This window comes from Aulostomus chinensis, chromosome 19 (assembly GCF_037954235.1).
Source record: "Aulostomus chinensis isolate RoL2024-O1b breed Wild chromosome 19, RoL_Achi_v1.0, whole genome shotgun sequence".
In the NCBI taxonomy this organism is placed as follows: domain Eukaryota; kingdom Metazoa; phylum Chordata; class Actinopteri; order Syngnathiformes; family Aulostomidae; genus Aulostomus; species Aulostomus chinensis.
This window is the reverse complement of record NC_141338.1, coordinates 4,378,381-4,397,650: the sequence shown is the minus strand read 5'-3', so window position 1 is coordinate 4,397,650 and position 19,270 is coordinate 4,378,381. Positions and strand designations below refer to the sequence as shown.

The window sequence follows — 19,270 nt, the reverse complement described above, 5'->3', positions numbered from 1 at the left end:
GAGATTGAGTGATTGAATCCCCATAGGCCTGTTAAAGCCATACGCAAGAAGGCTGCATTCAAGGGGCATGAATTGCCTGAAACTACTGACTTAAAATCAATATCCAACATCATGCAGGCTATGTGATGAACATGCTCTCAGATTTGTTTGAATTTTATTGTTCCAATACAAACAAAAAACCCAGATGTAAACACTGAAATGGCATAATTACTAAAATCCTTAAGCAAACGTAACATGGCATTGTGTAACAGACACTGAAAGTTTTGATTGAAAATATTTAAACCGTTACAAATATCCTCTGTTTTTTATAACTTTGGGTGTTCTTCAGTCCATATATCAAGACAACGTTCAGTTTGTATCTTAAACAGTTGAACATTTGGCATCTCTTTTTTCTTCTAAATGAGCGCTTGAAGCATTCGTTGCCTTAAGAATGCAAGCTAAATGCATTTAAAAGAATTTTGTAAATAGGCAATCGTAAAAATAAAAGAGAGATGGGCTCACTATTCCAAAATACACACTTTTAATCAGTTACTGAACATTAAAGGGAATTTGTCTCACCCAGAAATCAAGTGAACAATGTTGCGATCATTGTTGGCGACACAATATTTTGTAAGGGAGACCCCAAACTTACTTGTATTGTCTTATAGTAGACTTCTGATAAAGACTCCTTTGTTCAGTTGTGAGTTTGTGCTGCTACATGTACCACTGAAAAGGTTAATTTTGTAACTCTTCTTTGTAAAAAATAAATATGTAAATAGACTCAGAATAATGTTGTTGTTTTTTTTTGTTGTTTTTTTGTTTTTAAACTGACAATAATGACAAGCAGCCGCCGTTTTCTAAGCTTGTTGTTTTTGGGACAATATCTTGTGAGAATATGTGTTTCCTCCCAATGATTGTTTATCTATGAACATGATTTTTTTCCAATAATAATAGAAGATGAATCATGCACGTTGTGTAAATGCTTTCCGTTTACTGAATTAATTTCCAGGAGACACATTCCACCTAAGCAGGGCGACAAGCTTCCCGATGCTGCTAGATTTAAACGTGCAGTGTCCTGTGACACCAGAGCCTTCTCACAGTGGTCCAGCACCCGGAAATAGGAAGAAAAGAGAGGGGGGAAAAAAAAACTCGACGACGGCTTGACTCCACCTCATGATGCCATTTAGCAACAGATGAGCAACGATACATGTTTTGGGCTGTCAGGAAGGAGCGTTCCCATCGCCGCTGTGCCCTCAAGAATCCCCCCGACTGTGTGATGTTTTTCGGGGTCGTAGTTCGTCCCTTTTCTCCCGCATCGTAGCTGATTTAGCTGCTTCCTCATCCCACCGCGTGTGTCGGGGTTGTGGCTGCGAGTTTGTGTGCTGGCGATCCGCCGCTATGGATGTGCTATGGGTGATACCTCTGCTGCTCATTCCGCTGCTGATGTGGACCAGCAGCACTTTTGTTTTTTATTTCAAAAAGTGCTTTTACGTGGCGTATATGATGCTGTTGGCCCTCATTGCCATTCCCCTGTGCGTGCTGAAGAGCGGGGGCAGAGACATTGAGAACATGAGGTGAGTTTGTTTGCATAATAAATGTCGCTCGCGGCGCCGTGTGACAGCTAGTTAGCTTGCTAGCAGGCTGGCTAGTAGCAGTCGTGGATGGTGTGTATTCAGATGTAGCTTTGCTAGCTTACACCGCCACTTAGATTAAAATAGCAGCACTGCAGAATCGCTGAGCTCCAAATCTACAATTTCTTCCATAACACAAACCTAACCATTAAAAAAAAAACATACTCATTGAATGTTCAGAAGCTAGCATTAGCCCCCCCCCCCCCCCCTGGACACAGGCAGTTGGAATGTGTTAGCAGATGCAGACTTGAGTGCTAACATTAACATGTAACGTTACGCTCATATTTAAGATTTAGTTGAACGTGTCCCGCGTGAAAAGAAAATTCTAGACTCGGGTGACGGTTATAATGGTCTTAATTGTACAATGAGCAAGAGTTGTCGCACCCTTCCCCACCAACCTTCTGATGGAAACTAACTTGAACACTTTGAATACAAGGCTGTCATTGTATGGGGCATGAATGTAAGCTTGCAGCTGTTTTAGTGGGATAGGAATAATAAAGAAAAAAAATAGATAGCAAAATGAAAATACTAGCACATTTCCAGTTAATTATCAGCGTGCCACTTTGTAGGGCACCCCTGAACATCTTGTTCAACTCAACACAATATCTTTTATGAACCTCAGGGTTTGTTCTGTCATGAAAAAACTGAGAAAAGTCATTTAATTAAAAAAAAGAGATCATTTTCAAACATGGATGAGTGTTTTAGAAAATGCATAAATAAAAATTAAATAAAATAAAAATTGAAATTTACCTCAAATACAGAAGGGCCGCACAAGTTTGCAAAAATTATCTTAATGCGATTAAACAGTGTGATTTTGCAATATTATTGTGAATTTTTGCATATTTAAAAAAAAAATAATGGTGTGTGTGTGTGTGTCTGTATCAAACAGATGGTTTTGTGGGTTTGTAGAGTCTATTTAGTGGGCAGGACATTACTGCAACAACATAGTATTTGATTTAAAATGGTAATTAGACTCTCACAGTTAACAGTAAAGAATTGTTGTCCCTTCCTGCTTGGAAAACTCAACTATAGGGCTTTGATTAAATTACAATTAATTATGCAATCCTAGAGGAGAGAAACTGAGAAGGCTGTCATTTTGTTAGTGTTGATATTCACGAGTTTTATGTCATACCAGATCACGTTGTATCAATTGGTTTATTTTCCACGTGTAATTAAGACATTTCAGAGAATGTAGGGTCATGAAAATGTTCCTCCAAAGTGTGGAAAAATCATGGAAATGTATAAATTTAAAGCTGCACGAATCCTTGTCAAAGTGTGTGAATAAGTGACTGATTCAGTTCTGGGGGCCACGTGATCGTGCTGTATTGAATTTTATAGTAAAGGGCCAGTCTTGTTCACTAGAAACTCTTGAGTCTAATCCAGCAGGGTTATCAAAGGCAGCAGCTCTCTAATCCTGACTACCATATTGAAGGTACTGCCTCTGTTGGAACGACCTCTCAAGCTTACTTATCTACTTGAGGAAATATGTTTTATTACGCTTGACTTACAAGTTGAACAGGTCAACTGACACATGGGAGGAGGGAAATGTGGCACATCTTTAGGGTTTGCTATGTAGCAGAGGGTATGAGCTGTTAAACGTAGATGTGCGCATGTAGAGCTGTACACAAATGACTGCATTTCAGTAATTACCGTCAGATGCCAGATGGTAAGTTCCCCCTGATCAGAGTTGGGTTAATGAATCGGTACGAGGGCCTATCCTAGTTGCTTGCACTCTTGATCTGCTGACGGCAGCCCTGTCAGCTACAATACAACACCACACTGGCCCACTGCTCTAGGAGGAAATGTGTCACAGTCAACTTGGCGTGGTGAGCTGGTGTCATGTTGCACCAGTGTACCATTCTGTCAGCTCAAAGGTTATCTGGACCTGTTGACTGTGACAAAGTGACACAATTGGGGTCAAACCTTGTCCGAAATGAATGGATAGAGTTTTACATGCACATTTTACACGCGAGCCAGTCAGGTAAAAATGGCTGCACAAAGGCCTGAATTCTGGGACTGATGCCTTGCTGCACAGCCTACTTGTATAACACAGATGGGCCAGCACAAGCCTGTATAATACTGATGTAAATATGGATTTACGTGATCAAATAATAGTCATATGAATGATATAAATAACCAAAGCTTTGAAAGCAGTGTCAACTTGCTGGTTTAAACCGAGAAGAACATGCCAGATAATGCAAGGAAGCCATGCACTCATCTATTGTGGTGAGATGTGGCGTCACAACCAATTGATTGCTGGAGTCAGTTTTTTTGCCATAATTCTTCTTTGTTGGTGGTGATGGTGGTGCAGCTATTGACGCTGCAGAGCAAAGTAACTTTCCGCTCAACTTCTTTGAAATTTTTGGGTTTCCTTTGCTGTCGTCTTCACTCAAATGTCTTCAAGAAGGAACAGCAACAGCGAGTTATTCCGAGGTGAATTAACAGTGTGCCGTCAACCTCAGTCTATGGCTGGCAGGCTCATACTCGCTGAAAAGTACTAAATGATTGAGACTCGCAGAACAGTACCAGAATGTGATTGCATGTTTCTGCCTTTGGCCACACGGCTTTATTTATTCAGTTTGAAGAACTGAAACACTTGTAACCAATGAATTGTTAAGCTTTGTCAGCCCAATCTTGTATGTCAGTTTAGCGCATAAGATAATCCATAATTCTGCTCCTCCGCCGTTGATTAGCTTTGTTCTGCTCCGCTCCGAGCAGAGGAGCAGAGCTTCAAGGTCTATCTCAAGGAGAGATTATGGTGTCCCCAAGTCGCCTTTGATCCGTCTTCTTTTGCTTTCGAGGGTGGAGTAAACTGAAAACCTGCACAGATTTTCAAATATTCTCCTGTGCAGTTAAAAGAAAATCTCAAGTAGCTTGACTTGTTTTTGGAAGGTGATCCATCTAATATTGCCTGTGTGTGTGTTGGTGTATACAGGTTGTTGGTTGTAGTAGAGATGATGGGTTTTGTTCTGGGGCTGTTTAATTCATTGAATATTAATCTCTATTATGATTTTAGCTCCTCGCATTTATTTAAATGAACCGGTTCAACGGTGATGGTGAGCTCTGCTCAGGGGGATCTCCCCTGCGTTACAAATCGATCGCTTCCTTAACCGAGAGCCGGCCGTTGCTCGGGGATGGGACGGGACGGGACGGGTGGGAGAGAAACATGAAACAGAGACCAGAAGAATGAAATCCAGCTCGTTCCTATAGAACAGCACGATAGAAATCCATTATGGTAACGTGTGTCATCGTAGTGGCCGAATGAAAAAGAAAATGAATAATTGTATCATATTTTAATGCAGAGATTTCTTATGTTGCAGGAAAGTAGCACAGTATAATAGCCGAGTTTATTCCTGCAACTTAGTTTGCTTCTAGGAGTCGACTCACTATGAAAGAAGACTGTATCAGGTTTGTAGCCCATTACAGAAGTTAAAACAATGGAACGTGCAAAAATCCCGAAAGTCATGGATCTATCATGGACTAAACATCAGTTAAAATAATTGTCTTTATCATTTTGTCCCATAATAGTGCAGCCATACGATAATAACGCTCTCCAGGGACTACTGAAGGAAGTTAGCTCGTAGCTAATCTGGAACAAAGCATAATTTTAGTATTTTTGAGATGAAGATATTTTGTTTGTAGTCTCAGCTGTGATGAGAAAAACTGAAACATGCTCAGCCTTGTTAAAACCAAACCATTCCAACCATTCCTCTCTTGACTGGATGTCAAGCGTTCCCCCTCCCTGCTTTAACCATCAGCACCTGAATTAGCTTCTGCCGCGGTGTATGTTTGTTGGTACAGTCTGAGGATAACAAGTCGTCATCAGCTGTTCATCTCCCAGCAGCCAGACGCACCTTTGATCTGATCAGTGTAAATGTCATGATAATCTGGAGCTATAAGACCGCTTGTAGAGATTGATATAGACATTAATCAGAGGAAAACCCTGTGGTTTGTCCTTCAAGAAGAATCCAACGTGGCTGTTTTCATCCCTCTTGACCAATCTTCCAATTGCTGCAACACCGGCTGAGTCATTGCATAACCAGTGACTTTTGAACTGACTGACACTGTTATCACTGTACCAATCAGGTCGGACGATTCCTGTGTAAAGGTTAGAGTTACTTTGCTGTAACGTAGCACTCAGACTTAATTTCACATGATTACATCAGCAGGGTCACGAGGGATGAGTGAAGAGCTCGCTGGCGTATTTGATTGTTTTTAACAGGGACTTCTTGATTTCTGGCAAACTGAACCAGATGGAACTGATTTCCTCATTAAAAACAGTTGATGGGCTCCTCATCCTCAGTGACTGGCTGAAATTGTTGATTCATATTCCAGGGGATATCATGAATTGCCAAAGCAAGAACCATGATCACTTTGACTTTTTTATTTTTTATTTATTTTTTTTTGTGAGGATTTTCCTCACTTTCTTGTTATACTTCCTAACCAACGGAGCCCATTATATCTTAAGGTCTCATTAGTAAGGACATGCGTCCTGTCACATGCCACTGGGTCTTATTGGATCATTCCCCCAGCAGGAGTTAAAATCTTTATTTCATACCCTACACAGACTATTGTTGTATTATATGAAGAAATTAATACTGTGTAAACATTTCACTATCACTCAATCTAATCTTAGATTCGTCCAAGCTTGAATGGCATGAGTGAATAACACAAGATTAAGAATCACGGACAGTCAATCATAGCATTTTTAGAATCATGGCAAGGAGAGAGAAGGAGGAGGAGGAGGAGGAGGGGATGTGATTCACTGATGACAAAAAGAACACGAGGCACGGACAGAAGATGGGAAGTGACACGGCTGTTCCCCTGAGAGGGAAGGTCGTCCAAGTTTGTTATTCACAATTAGTGGTCAGTCTTTTCTGCGTGGTATTTCGGCCGCCATCGTGCTGCTAAGTGCTGGGATCACTGTTGTCGTGTGGCTAAAGAAGATTTCCCGTCAACAAACTGAACCAAAAACATGGAGGAGTGTGTTGATGTGGCTCTTCAGTTCACTACAAGATGCTCTGAACCCACCCCTGTAGAACTGCTACAGGCCAGATGTCAGCCAACATGCAGTACTTAGGATTATGAAGCTAAATTCTTAAAACATTTGTTGTGCTTATTGACCTCAGAAAAATCCCAGCTGTGACCTGTCAGATGCCTTATAAAGACGCCCAACATTATTGGCCCATCATCCATATCAGTAGATATTTGTCACTTTTGGAAATAACACTAAATATACGATTTATGGTCTTTTTAGAAATATTTTGGAAATTCAGAAAAAAGTTACTTTTACAAATTCACAATTTTGTCATTTGGAGTTTCCTAAAAATGTGTTTTTCAGTGTGCACTAAATGGGAATATCATGTACAATTGTTTTTATACAGATAATCTTACATCAGTAAATATCAGTTTTATATATCTGCATGTGGAATATCTTTCCAAAAAAAAGAAAAGAAAAAGAAGCAATATTGTGCATCCCTGATCCCTACAGAACCAGAATGGGCCAATTATCCATTCACAAATATGGGCTCCTTAATTAGCTGCTGCCTCAGGAGATCCAGATGCTAATTAGATGCATAAAGCAAACATAAGTTTAATGGAAGGTTCAGCCCAGATTAGTTTGGTGTCTTGCTGGATTAGTGTGAGTCGAGGCTCATATGGTCTTTATTTGAACAGTTACATTTACTAATGAATCAAATTCTCATAATTAAAAGGACAGAAGGGACACGTTTCCCTGCTTGTTTAGTCCAAGTGGAATGGTTCTGTGACTGAAAAAGGAAACAGCAACACCGCTTAGAACTGCAAATGGAAAAGAGTCTGAATGAGGACCAGATGAAAGCTATTTTCATACAAACAATTTATCCTTTCCTCTTGGAGAGAGTCAGAGGGTGAGATGGGGACTCACGACTTGTTGGAGTTAGGGTTTTGTTGTTAAGTCACATTGACAACAGTTTTATCTTTGTCACTACAAAGGTTCGCTTTTATCTGTCGCAAAAGATAAATGGGGAAACAGAAAAATAGTTATTTGTTCAATCAGATTGAAGATTTTGGACTTTGAACCAGATTACAGTTGTGCAATATTGATATGATCATTCAAGAAAATGACTGTGAAATCTGGAAATGACAAGACTGACTAGCGCCTGTATGCTCTCCTTTGAATCTTTCAGTGGGTTTCTTAATCACACGTGTCCTCACTGCCTTATTGGACCAAACTCTGAACGTACACCAGTATTGACCATGTTCAAGCTGCTGTTTCTTTAAAAATGACTTTTGCTGAGGACTTTTATGTTTCAACCGGGAAGCCACGGGTCCCAACTTTGATTCAGCCAATTGTACAATCACACCAACTGACTCGTCAACTATCCTCTGTGTTAGTGGCTTGTTGTGTCAGCGGTCGGCAGGCAGGTGGAGGGTTTCTCAAAGCTTACTGGAACATTTTTCTCCCCGGAGTGATCATTTAATCAACCAAATGGAGATACTGCACATGTCTAGTCCTCTAGATGTGTAGCAGCGCTATGGCCGTGGTTATGTGCCATTCACAACTGAGCGTTTCCAACAGTACCTTTTTTTTATCACCAATAGCAGTACACATGCCAAGCTAGCATAAGTCAGGAGTCTGAAAAGAGCCTACTAGCTAATTAATTACATGAAGATGTTGCGGAAGTTCTCGGGACCTCACCTGAAGCTTCCACGGTTTCCGGGGCTCAACTTCTGTTCTGGCTTCAGGCCTGCTAATGTTAGCAGGGGCTAACATTGAGGTACCAGGCTTTGAGGCTATCAAACATGTTACGCTCTTCAGCTTTTGGATATGTGCTGTTTTTGGTGTGGTCTCAACTGTTGCCCTGGCCAGCTTTGCGTTTAGCATCATGAATATTCAGCCAAGCGTCGTCATGCTCTCTCTGTATATACTCAAGGTACTTTGTGTGAAATGGGTCGTGGTAGTGCTAACATAACTCAAAGTTTGGTACCTAACGGTAGTTATGACGATATTGTCTGTTGGGGTCAGATTTGAAGTATCTAAGCTGCCCTTTGTGCAATGTAATGAAAGATTCCACTACTTACCAGGCTCTATACCTTGCACTGTTCCCTCCATTCCTTGGAGGTTCTGTAGACTATCTAGCCTCCTGCACTGACATGCCTTTAGAAAAGTAAGCTATACTTGTACAGAAGTGTAATCAAATCTCTCCCCCTCAGGGTTATCCGCTCTCTGGTTCGTCATGTGAAGTATTTCCTGGGTCTTCGATTTGAAGTCAGCGGCTGGGAGCATCTGCAGACAGAAGGACCGTATGTCATCATCTCCAACCACCAGAGCTCCCTGGATGTCTTGGGTGGGTCATGTGTTACCTTTGTGTCGGGGTGGATGTTCTTTTAAGCTGATTATTCCCTCAAAATGACAAGTCCACCGTTCACATCTGCCATTTGTGAAATGCTACTTTTTTGTTCTTGGCTTGGCCTCAGACTTGGAACAACAAGGAGACTCAAATGCTGACTTTTAGGTTTTATTTTTGTGTGTGGACATCTGCATTGCTCCAACTCTGGAAGGACTATATATAAAAAGAGCTGTAGATCCTGGTTCTCCCAGGATGTGAACACCTTAAAAGACCCCTGGATGTCAGCACTTTCAGATTAGTTGTTTATGTAACCGCCTGTTTCATTGTTTTATGTCATAACAATATCATTATAGCTTCAATATCATCCTGAAACAATATGGAGTCTGTAAAAGGGGAAAACGTTTCACTGTGTTCACTGTTATTTTCCAAATCATTTGTCTCTTCATTTTAAGAAAGATGCACTCAGATTTGTCTCAGCGCTCTCTGGAATATCATCGCGTCTTCATTGTCTTCTAAAAAAAGATCGACTGGACTGAGGTGTGCATTCAGCAGTTCAGCCTGAGCAATTCGATGCTGGAAACGATATTCACTGATTTTGTTTCTGGACATTTTAATTTAGACGAGAAACGTCCTCAGCAGCAGTCACATTCTGAAGCAGGGTTCATGGGGGGGGGGGGGGGGGGGGGGGGGGTGTTCCAGGCCTGAAAAGATCTTTGAAAAATAAGAAAAGCTAGAAAGTTCGGTGACAGTCTGAAAAATAGCTTCACAAACAAAAGATCGACTGAAAAGAATCTTTGTTAATATTGATTTACTGTTGTGCCCTATCATTTTGTGTAGCTTATTATCCAATTTTTTTTTTTGTTAAATGTATATACTGGTACATTTTGACATCGACTTCAGAGAACGTGCGATCACCAGTTTCTCTCAAAGGTACGCAAAATGTGTCTGACGCCTGCAGAAGGTGTAGCATTTCAATAGGATTTCTGGAAGTGAATGTGTTGCAAGGGCAAACAGAAGATAGGGAGTGGCAGTAGTTTGCTTTAAGAAGAGAGAGGAGGTTCCCCTGAATCCATGGATGTGTAGTAGTACTTGATAGTACTACATGAAAGTCCTCAGATGGCAACATTTCTTTACCTCTGAAGGATTTACAGGCTCAACGTCATGCAACTCCCGCCAGAGCTCGTTCTCAGTGTGGAGGATGATCTTTAACCACAGGATTGTTGTGTTTCCATCGGGAGCGTGTTGGTTAGCGCCCTCGATGAGTGCAGATTCTCTCGCAGCCTCTAATCATTGCTGAGAAGACTCGGCGTGAAGTTGATTTGGCATCTGAGTTGCCATGCCAACGACTAGTACCAGCCATTAATGACTGCTCATCCTCCGTTCGTCCGTGGATAAAAACAGAGAGGTGAGTTTTGGCCGGAGATGAGAATTTCTGGTCATCCTAAAGTTAAATCACAGCATTTGAGGATGACCAGATGTAAGCTGAGCACTAACACACACAGACGCTCACAGCCATGCCCGCCATAGCCTATAAAGTTGTTTCATTGCTCCTCTCCATGGTAACGGCAGCAAACATGAAACACAAAGCTGCTGTTATTTGTTTTTACAACAGTTGATTTACACAAGGTGCAGAACCTGAAAATGATGCCTTTGGTTGTGGTGCTAATTCTCCTAAAGTCGCACACACTGCTTCATAAAAAAGGCAGAATTTACCTTGAAATCATTTTAAGTACTATTTTCGAAAATGATTAAAACTTCAAAAAGCTTTCTTTATAAATCCCTCCGAAAATGTAAACAAACATTTATCTCCAACAAAGATTATAAATGGGTAGTTTTAGATATTAAGATCATTCCTCTCCAACTGAAAATCCCGAATGGTTTTTCATAATTCTAGTTACCTTTTTGCCTCCCAGTGATCCTACATTTTATATTTTAAGTAGATTAAGTAAGACTTTATTTATATATGTAGCACCTTTCATAAGAAATGCAGTTCAAAGCGCTTTACATAAAATCAATAAAAAACAAGCAGCAAGAGCAAAATGCATGGAGTCGGACATTAAGTCCAAGTTCCAAAAGACTTCTTGAATTACTAACATCTCATTGCAGAATTCATGATGGAAGAAAATAGTTCAAGATAAAATTGATAGTGCAAGTCATTTAAGTGCAGTGATATAAAAGTAATGGTAATAAAATAGTAATAAGAAGATGATTTTTTTTAATTTTTTTAAATATTTAGCACAGTCGAGACCTTCATGTTGCTTCTCTCTATTTCCAGGTCTGAGTTACCGGCTCAGAATTCCATTTTAGAACATTTCCAGTTCTGAGGTGCTGAACAGAAACGATTCTGAGATGCGTGACAGAACAACCGCTTCTAAAGCCCATCACAGAACAATCCCTAGTTCTGAGTTACCTCACCGAAAACGCTCTGAATCACAGGGCGAAACTTTCGCTTCTCAGCCCAGTGTTTGAGATGTTTAACAGAAGAGGCCACTCTGCGGTTTCAGAGAAATGGTAGAGAATAAATTAGTGCAAGATAAGATTAACAGGTCGTTTCAGTGCATTGATAAAGAAAGGATTAATAGTGCAATAAAAGTCCATCCAAATACATAGGTTTCAAGCTGCCTTTTGAGAATGTCCTGATATTTACGGGTAATGTGTTCCACAATTTTGGGGCGTCGTTGACCAAAGCTGCAACACCATTTCTGGTGACTCAGAGACCTGCATCATCACGGTGTGGTGTGTAGTTGGTCAGAGAGTTTGTAATGTGGTCCGGTCCCATACCATTTCGAGCTTTGTATATAAGGAGGAGGACCTTAACGTCAATTCTAAATGTTACTGGAAGCCAGTGCAGAGCAGCCAACGCTGGGGTAACGTGCTGTCTTCTCTTGGTTCCAGTAAATAATCTGGCAGCAGAATTCTGAAGAAGTTGAAGCCTGTCTTCTTTGGGGGGCCAGTGAGGAGCGCATTACAGTAATCGAGTGGGCTTGAAGATGAAGACATGGATTAGTTGCTCAGCATCCGTTTGATTTATAAATGGGTGACTTGTAGCTGTATTTTTAAGGTTGGAAAAAGGATGTTTTTGTCACTTTGCTAATGTGAGACTCGAAGCGAAGTTCTGAATCGGTGATAACACAGAGACTTGTAACCTCACGTTTAACCCGAGGAGTCAGCTTTCCCATGTGAGTCAATAGATTTCTCTTTTTGTTGCAGGGCCGACGAATAGGATTTCAGTTTTGTCCTCATTTAATTTTAAGAAATTATCACTCATCCATTTATTTATTGCCATAAGACAATCGGTAATGGATTTAATAGCTGCAGAATTATTTGGTTCAACAGAGATGTACAGTTGTGTGTCATCCGCGTAGCTATGGAAACATAGATTGTATATGTGAAATCATCTTCAGAGCATTTTAATGCCAGAAATCTTCCTTATTCTCTGTCCTCTCTGCTTATGGAAGCTCACTGTGCTCCTGCACAATATTACTGTCTCAAGTTTATGTAATATGTAACGAACGAATGAATTACGTCAGTATTGACAGTATTCACGAGCCACTGTTTCAAATCTAATTCTGCGCACAGGAGCAGTAGCTTTACATTTCCAATTTGTTGTCATCTGTGTCTCAGGCCTGATGGAGATCTTACCAGACCGCTGCACCATGATCGCCAAGAAGGAATTGATCTACGCAGGCACAGTCGGCCTCATTTGCTGGCTGGGTGGCATCGTCTTCATTAACCGCAAGAAGACGAATGATGCCAAGAGTGTCATGGCTGACGCTGCCAAAACCATGTCGGACGAGCAGGTAATCAGCGATCCACTCTAGCTTAATATTTAAAAGGCTTACAGAGGTAACGTAACCTTAGTAAAAACACAGGAGAGGGTGAGTAAGCAGCGTAAACGTACACCACAGTGCACCAAGAAAAGACGGAGTGACGTTAGCTTAGCAAATAGCAACGGGCTACCGGGAGAATCATCAGAAATTTTCAGGATACACATCAGCTCTTACAAAACAATAAACAACAAACAATAAAAACCGCATCCCAGCAACGTTTTCTTTATTCTACATACTTAGATGATATTGCAGGGTGAAATCGCTGTTCTTCCTTTCACTCTTGCCCTTTGACCTCTACAGATTCGTCTGTGGGTGTTTCCAGAGGGAACGCGAAACCAGAGAGGCGACCTGCTGCCCTTCAAAAAAGGCGCCTTCCATCTCGCAGTGCAAGCACAAGTGAGCGAGCAGCTTTCCCTTGATCCCATTCCCCTTCACTCTCTTTTCACAGGTCTCTCCGTCGGCGTGGTGCATCATTGGTACCGTGCCGATTGCGGACACATGGGGGCGCTAGCAGCAGCCATACATGGCATAAGAAGACCTATTATTATTGAACTACATCCACCCAGATGATGCCAGGCATGGAAGTCAAAACAGCTTCACACCTGGGTGAAGAGTGTCTGCAGTGGTCAGAGTCGTGTGGTGTTGCTCTTCCTAAAGTGATGTTGTGTCTTATAAGGGGGAGGGGCAGTTTGAGGTAATGGACAGCTTTGTGCGCTGGTGATATTTCTCTTCACGAGCGTGCGGAGGGGAAGTCTCTGCTCTGGAGCTGTTGTTCTGTAGAACCCACTCAGGCCAAGGCAGGTGGAATTAATTATGACCAAAACTTGGATCCTGGGGCAAACTTGATGTGGTGCGTGCGTTTGCATGTGTAGACTCATTTCTTTTTTTTCATTCGGTGCTTTATTGTTGTTTCTTATCTGATCCACACTGATATCAATTTAACAGCAAAGTCTCGCTGCTCCAAATCATCAATGTGGGTTCCATTAGCTCCACGGCTTCAGTTCTCTTCTATGTACTTGCGTGTTATCAGGAGTTGTTAGAACATGTTGGTATGCGGTGCCGATAGTGTCTTTGAGGTCTGGAGTTTTGGTTTTCCCTGGCGGCTCTGCTTGTCCCCAGAGACCCTCTCTGTGAGGACCCACTATTTCTATCTCAGTGTTTCCCTCCGCTGAGTTATAACGCAGCATTTCCATTTGTACCCAGCCAGCCAGATTGAGTGGAAGCAGGACAGCCCCCAGGGGGAGCCACGATTGGCTCAGCCAGTCCTTCTGAAGGGCTACTCGGGGTCTCGAGAGAGCAACTCGGTCTCTATTAGTAGCAGTGGAGGAGATGGAGCATGCTAGTGTTGTGCTGATTGTGTGTGTGTGTGTGTTTGAGAATGAAGAGAATGCGATGTTGGTTCAGCCAAGCATTTCTGTCTTTGTTTCTCTTCTTTTGTTTTGCTGAGTTGAAAGAAAATGATCCAAAGTAGGGTTTGGAAGTCAGCTGATTTTTGATTCGAGATAAACGGGTATGAAAATTTCCCCTCGTGTTAACAGTGACCAAAATCCTCATGGCTATCAGCATCAGCACGGAATCGTTAAAAAATTGTTTCATACTTTTATATTGAAAACCACAGATGGAATTTGCAGCATTCTTTTCTGCAGACAAGATAACATCTTCAATAAGTTTCTCTGTCTCAATAAGTGCAGTCGTTGAGTCGTGCAAACACAAATGGACTGCATTTACACACACACACACACACACACACACACACAGATAGTTGAAGCTGCCATGCAAGCTGCCAGCCTACTTCATCAGGAGCTATTAAGGGTCCAGTATCTTAGTCAAACTGTGACTCAATATCAGGTGGAAGTGGGGATTGAACCGGTGACCCCTCAGTTACTAGACAGCTACTGTATCTCCAGAGCCATGCCACCCAAATGATCCACTAAAGTGCCGCTAAACCCTGACTATTATCAAACCCTGAACACTTAAATTAGGCCAAAGAATGTGACTAAATATAGAATTGACCAATCAAAATTCCAGCATAATCTCAGGATAAAAACATAGAATGAAATACTGCCCAAATACTTTATTTTGTAAGAATATACACATTTTCTTAATAGTGCAAATACATCAGCCTGACTGTGGGCACTCCTATCGTGTCGATGATTTGTAACAATGTGGATGCAGCACTAATTCATCGTGCTTTTTCTCACCTCCCCACTTTGAAAACTAGAATGTGAGGCGTGAATGCAACTGCCGGGAATCTGAGCGTTGGTTTTCATGAAGGAGACCTCATCCTTCCCTTCTGAAGACTTCTATTCTAAATCAGTGATGTGATGGTAAAGGAGAGCTAAAACACACCAACTTTATTTGCCTCCCCTCTCGTTTCTCAGGCACCCATCATACCCGTTGTTTTCTCCTCCTACGGAAACTTCTACCTACGGAAAGAAAAGCAGTTCAAATCGGGTAACTCCACTTGATTGTAGTCGTTTTTCCTTTGTGTGACTAATCCTAATCTGTATGCAAAAAACAACAACCTCTTTTTGCTTCTGTAGGGATCATCAGATTGAAGATCCTGCCAAAGATCGAGACAAAGGGGATGACATCAGAGGATGTGTCATCACTCTGTGACAAATCCTTCAACCTGATGCGCTCAGCCTTCCTTGACATCTCTGACTCCATAACCCATAGCAACGGGCCCTTGAGGCACTGAACACTGACCATACTCCCACCTCCTCTTCTCCTATGACCCTGTCTGAGACCCACTCCTGCCCCAGACCACCTCGCTCCCCCAGGTTGCCCCATTACCTGGCCAGGAAACAACATGATGCAGGTCTCTTGTCATGAGATCTCTTCTTGTCTAGTCGGCGCCTGGTCCAGTCTGCCGCCGGCCTGACTCATACAGCACGTCCTGACCCTCGCTGTGTCTGCTGCAGCACCGCCGGCGCTGCTCTTCGCGGTGAGTGGAGTGACGGACGGGAAGCCCAACAGTCTGGATGTGTGTTGTTTTTCGTGCATGCCTGTTGGATGGCTCCGACCACCTTCATCTTTGCTTCGTTCTCTGGCTTTGGAAGCCGACCATTCTCATTGTCACACGTTTCCACCATTTTTATGTTTCCCCCCCATTTTCTCCGAGGGAGGCACCGAGCTGATATCGATGCCCATCCTGACTCGTATAGCTTGTTGGCCCCATTGTCACTGATAGCCAATCTGTTAAACAATTCTATGTACGTGCTGGTAGACCTGCAGGTTACATTTTGATAGGAGAGCGAACGGCGAGGTGGGATCTTGAATTAAAGGTTCAGCTGGCTTCAGTACCGCCGCCTCATTTCCATGTCGCTCTGTGAGCACACATACGTTAACCTGAAGGCTGTTCATTATTCCCATGGGAACCTGCATGATACGGAACGTTTGACATGGAAACAGTGGAAAGGGTGCTAGCAAAAAGAAGCTAACAGGCTATGAGTTGGCTAACAAGCTATTGCTCTCTCTGTATGTGCGTGTTCCACCATCTAGGTTGCAAAAAAAAAAAAGACAAAATTAGCCTCTCACCGCGGGCTGATCAGTTGGTGGTCTGTTAGATGTGGGTGTTAGCAAGGATCTCCTGATACATGGGTCCCGTTCACAGGGAACATTAATGCTGTCAGTGCAAAAAAGAAGCGTCACTCACCCACCTAGTGGCATTCCTGGAGTTTAACACAAAGGGGAATAATATAATCTATTATCTGGAATTACAGTCACCAGACAAGTCGACATGGAAACCAAGTGTAATACTAATTTTGTAAATGTAGAAATGTTTTACCAAGCCAGGAGAGCAGTGTTAGGTCATTGTTTTGAACCAGGTGGGGGCAGATCAAGTCAGATCGGTGCAGCCCTGGTTTCTTTCTCCCTCTAGTCAGCGTATAAATCGTGACATTTTCTTTTCCCTCTAGTCAGCGACTCTGTTTCTCTCTTAGTTTTAGTTCACACACACATGCATACACACTCTTTCAAAGTACCTCCTTCCTTCCTTCCTTCCTTCCTTTTAGTGCTCTCCCCCCTTATCTGCATTCCAGTGTCTTGCCTAAAGACAAAAGGAGGGGGGGGGGCCTCCACGAGCATGTGGAGGTGAGAGGTCGGCGGCGTTCATCCAGTGGACTTCTTAAGTTCTGTCGCAATGAATTCAACTCTATATCCACGTTGGTTCTTCAGCTCTATGACCAATAGCTCCATGAAACACTTCATGATGTCCGAAAGCAAAGACTCCGAGATCCACTATCTAACAATCGCTCCCATCTGTACTCAGTTTTACAGACTTAGGTGGACTGATCAGTTTTCAATGTTGTACATTGTCGGTGTGTCACGGTGCATTCTTTCAATTTGTCTCTCCAGAAGATTAGAAATGACATGCGTGCAGCATTATGCAAGTGTCTTCTCGCTGTTTTCTGTAATTTTTTTTTTTTTTTTTTTTTGCGCTCTATTTATTTCTACATCTCGTTTTTGTTGTATTATAAGAAGTGTTTTGTTTTGTTTTCCTTTTAACTCCTCGGGAGGAGCTCACAAGTGAATCTATTTAAGACGTGTCAAAAAGGTGATTTCATAAAGTGCAATGTCCATCTGTTTGAACTTTACTGTTCCAAAGTGCAAGCTACCTGCTGTGCCATGAGGTGTGTTTGTTTTTGTTTGGGAAATGTCCAACCTGAGCCCTATAATATTTCACCATGCCCTTCGCCATCATCCACTGACTGATTTCTCTTTACCAATGGTAGTTGTTTGCTGTAAAAGGGTAAAAACGTTAGAAACGTGACATGGTTTTGATTGTTTGATTTTATTTGTTCAACTTGGATTAACTAATAACTAACGAACCCTGGCCTACTCAAGTCTGTAACTTGGAAGAATTTAATGCATTTGGCCTTTTTTTTTTTCTTCTTGTTTTAGTCGAGGTGAAATCAGCCTGCTTTTAAGTTGTGATGTTCTGATTGACCTCATAGGAGACTGTTGTGAAAATGTGTTGGCCTTAAGTCTGCGTGGTTGTTGCACTTTGGATTGTTCGGCTCGTATGCTTCAGTTAGGTTTGCTAACCACATAAAACTGACTGTTTTTAGTTTACAACCAAGTCTGATATTTCTTATATTGCTCACTGCCTTTTACACTGTTTGCAGAATCACTTTATCGCGCCGCTTCAAACACCATCTGAGAATGTATTTCAGCATTCAGGATATTAATGTACTAAAAGTTGCATCTTATCGTCTCATTTTTTTTAATTTTTATTTTTTGATGTTACTGTATTACAAAGTGGGATGTTGTCTTGCATACAGCTGGTATCAAAATTTAAGTTGATTTATTAAATGTTAAAATATATACCTAGACCGACTCGTTGTGCGCACAGACATTCTGAGATTATTTAATGAATGGATTCATTCAAACCAGGCCTGTACGCTGCCGTCGGCACCTGCTGGGCTCTCGGCTTTAATCATTGGTTTTATTCTTAGGCCAGTATGGAATACTTACCCCTATTAATAGCACATAATCAAATTCTGTATTGTCATTTTCTTAGATTTAATATATTTATTGACTGTTTTCTTATCTGTAAGAGCAAATTTTACCTTTTGCAGCAAGTGGTTTGAATGTTAACGCTACCAAATTTTCCTCCAAAAATGTGATCTAAACCATCTCGATGTTGCTAGTGGAGTGTTTTACCCATTTCTATTCTGTTCATTTCCTTTTTATTTTGTACTACTAATGTGTGATTCGTAAGCTTTGTGTCATGAGCTGGTGGCTAACAGGCTCTGCGACGACCCAGCCGTTTGTCTATAAAACAAAATTCTGGAAACCACTCTGAAGTATTCAGAACTATAATAAAGCACTTTTCATGCTGACTTTGGCTGGGAGAAACAAAAGGACTTCATTTTTTTTTCTTCAGATTTTCACCAAAGCTATTAAAGTGTTATTAGATGGTAGCTTTAGATGGAGATGAGAAACAGCTGACATCCTGCAGAGCCGTGTGTGTGTGTGGTCCCTTTATATATATATAAAAATATACACGCACATGAATGTGTGTGTTGTTATACACACACGGAATAGACGCCCATTATAGTATCCGGCTACTATTGATGATGTAGTGTTCTTGATTTCACCTATTCTGGGTAAATGTGAATGCCTTGCAATAAAGTTTTTTTTTTTCTTAAGTGGTCGTGCATGAAAATGTCTACATTTATCTGGATGTTTTATTTATATATACATTTTTTAAGTAATCCTGTAACTGAAGACACGGTTCTTCTGCATTTAAACGTAGTTCAGAAACCTGAAAAGTTTGCATGTTAAAAATGTGTTGAGGAGAAGCTTTGCTGAACAATTCGCTTGTTTTTCTGCAGTAACTTTCTGAATTCATGTGCTCATTTCAAACTTCCAAGGTAAACTGCTCCACTTTCACTGGATAAACAACAACATCTTAGATTCATGAGAATTTTTCATGGAAAAAAAAAATGTGCTGCAGAGTTACTGATCTTGTGCGCTAATTTTATATTTGAAG

The 19,270-nt window shown here is 41.5% G+C and overlaps 1 protein-coding gene across 1 annotated transcript; it reads left to right on the top strand.

Moving 5' to 3' along the window:
• Positions 1–1,042: 1,042 nt before the first annotated feature.
• On the top strand, positions 1,043–18,898 carry agpat2 (1-acylglycerol-3-phosphate O-acyltransferase 2 (lysophosphatidic acid acyltransferase, beta)). Its single transcript, XM_086187785.1, has 6 exons — positions 1,043–1,553; positions 8,805–8,938; positions 12,566–12,741; positions 13,072–13,167; positions 15,153–15,225; positions 15,315–18,898. The coding sequence occupies exons 1-6, from the start codon at positions 1,378–1,380 to the stop codon at positions 15,470–15,472; spliced, it is 813 nt and encodes a 270-aa protein (XP_086043911.1). The 5' UTR covers positions 1,043–1,377; the 3' UTR covers positions 15,473–18,898.
• The last annotated feature ends 372 nt before the right edge of the window (positions 18,899–19,270 follow it).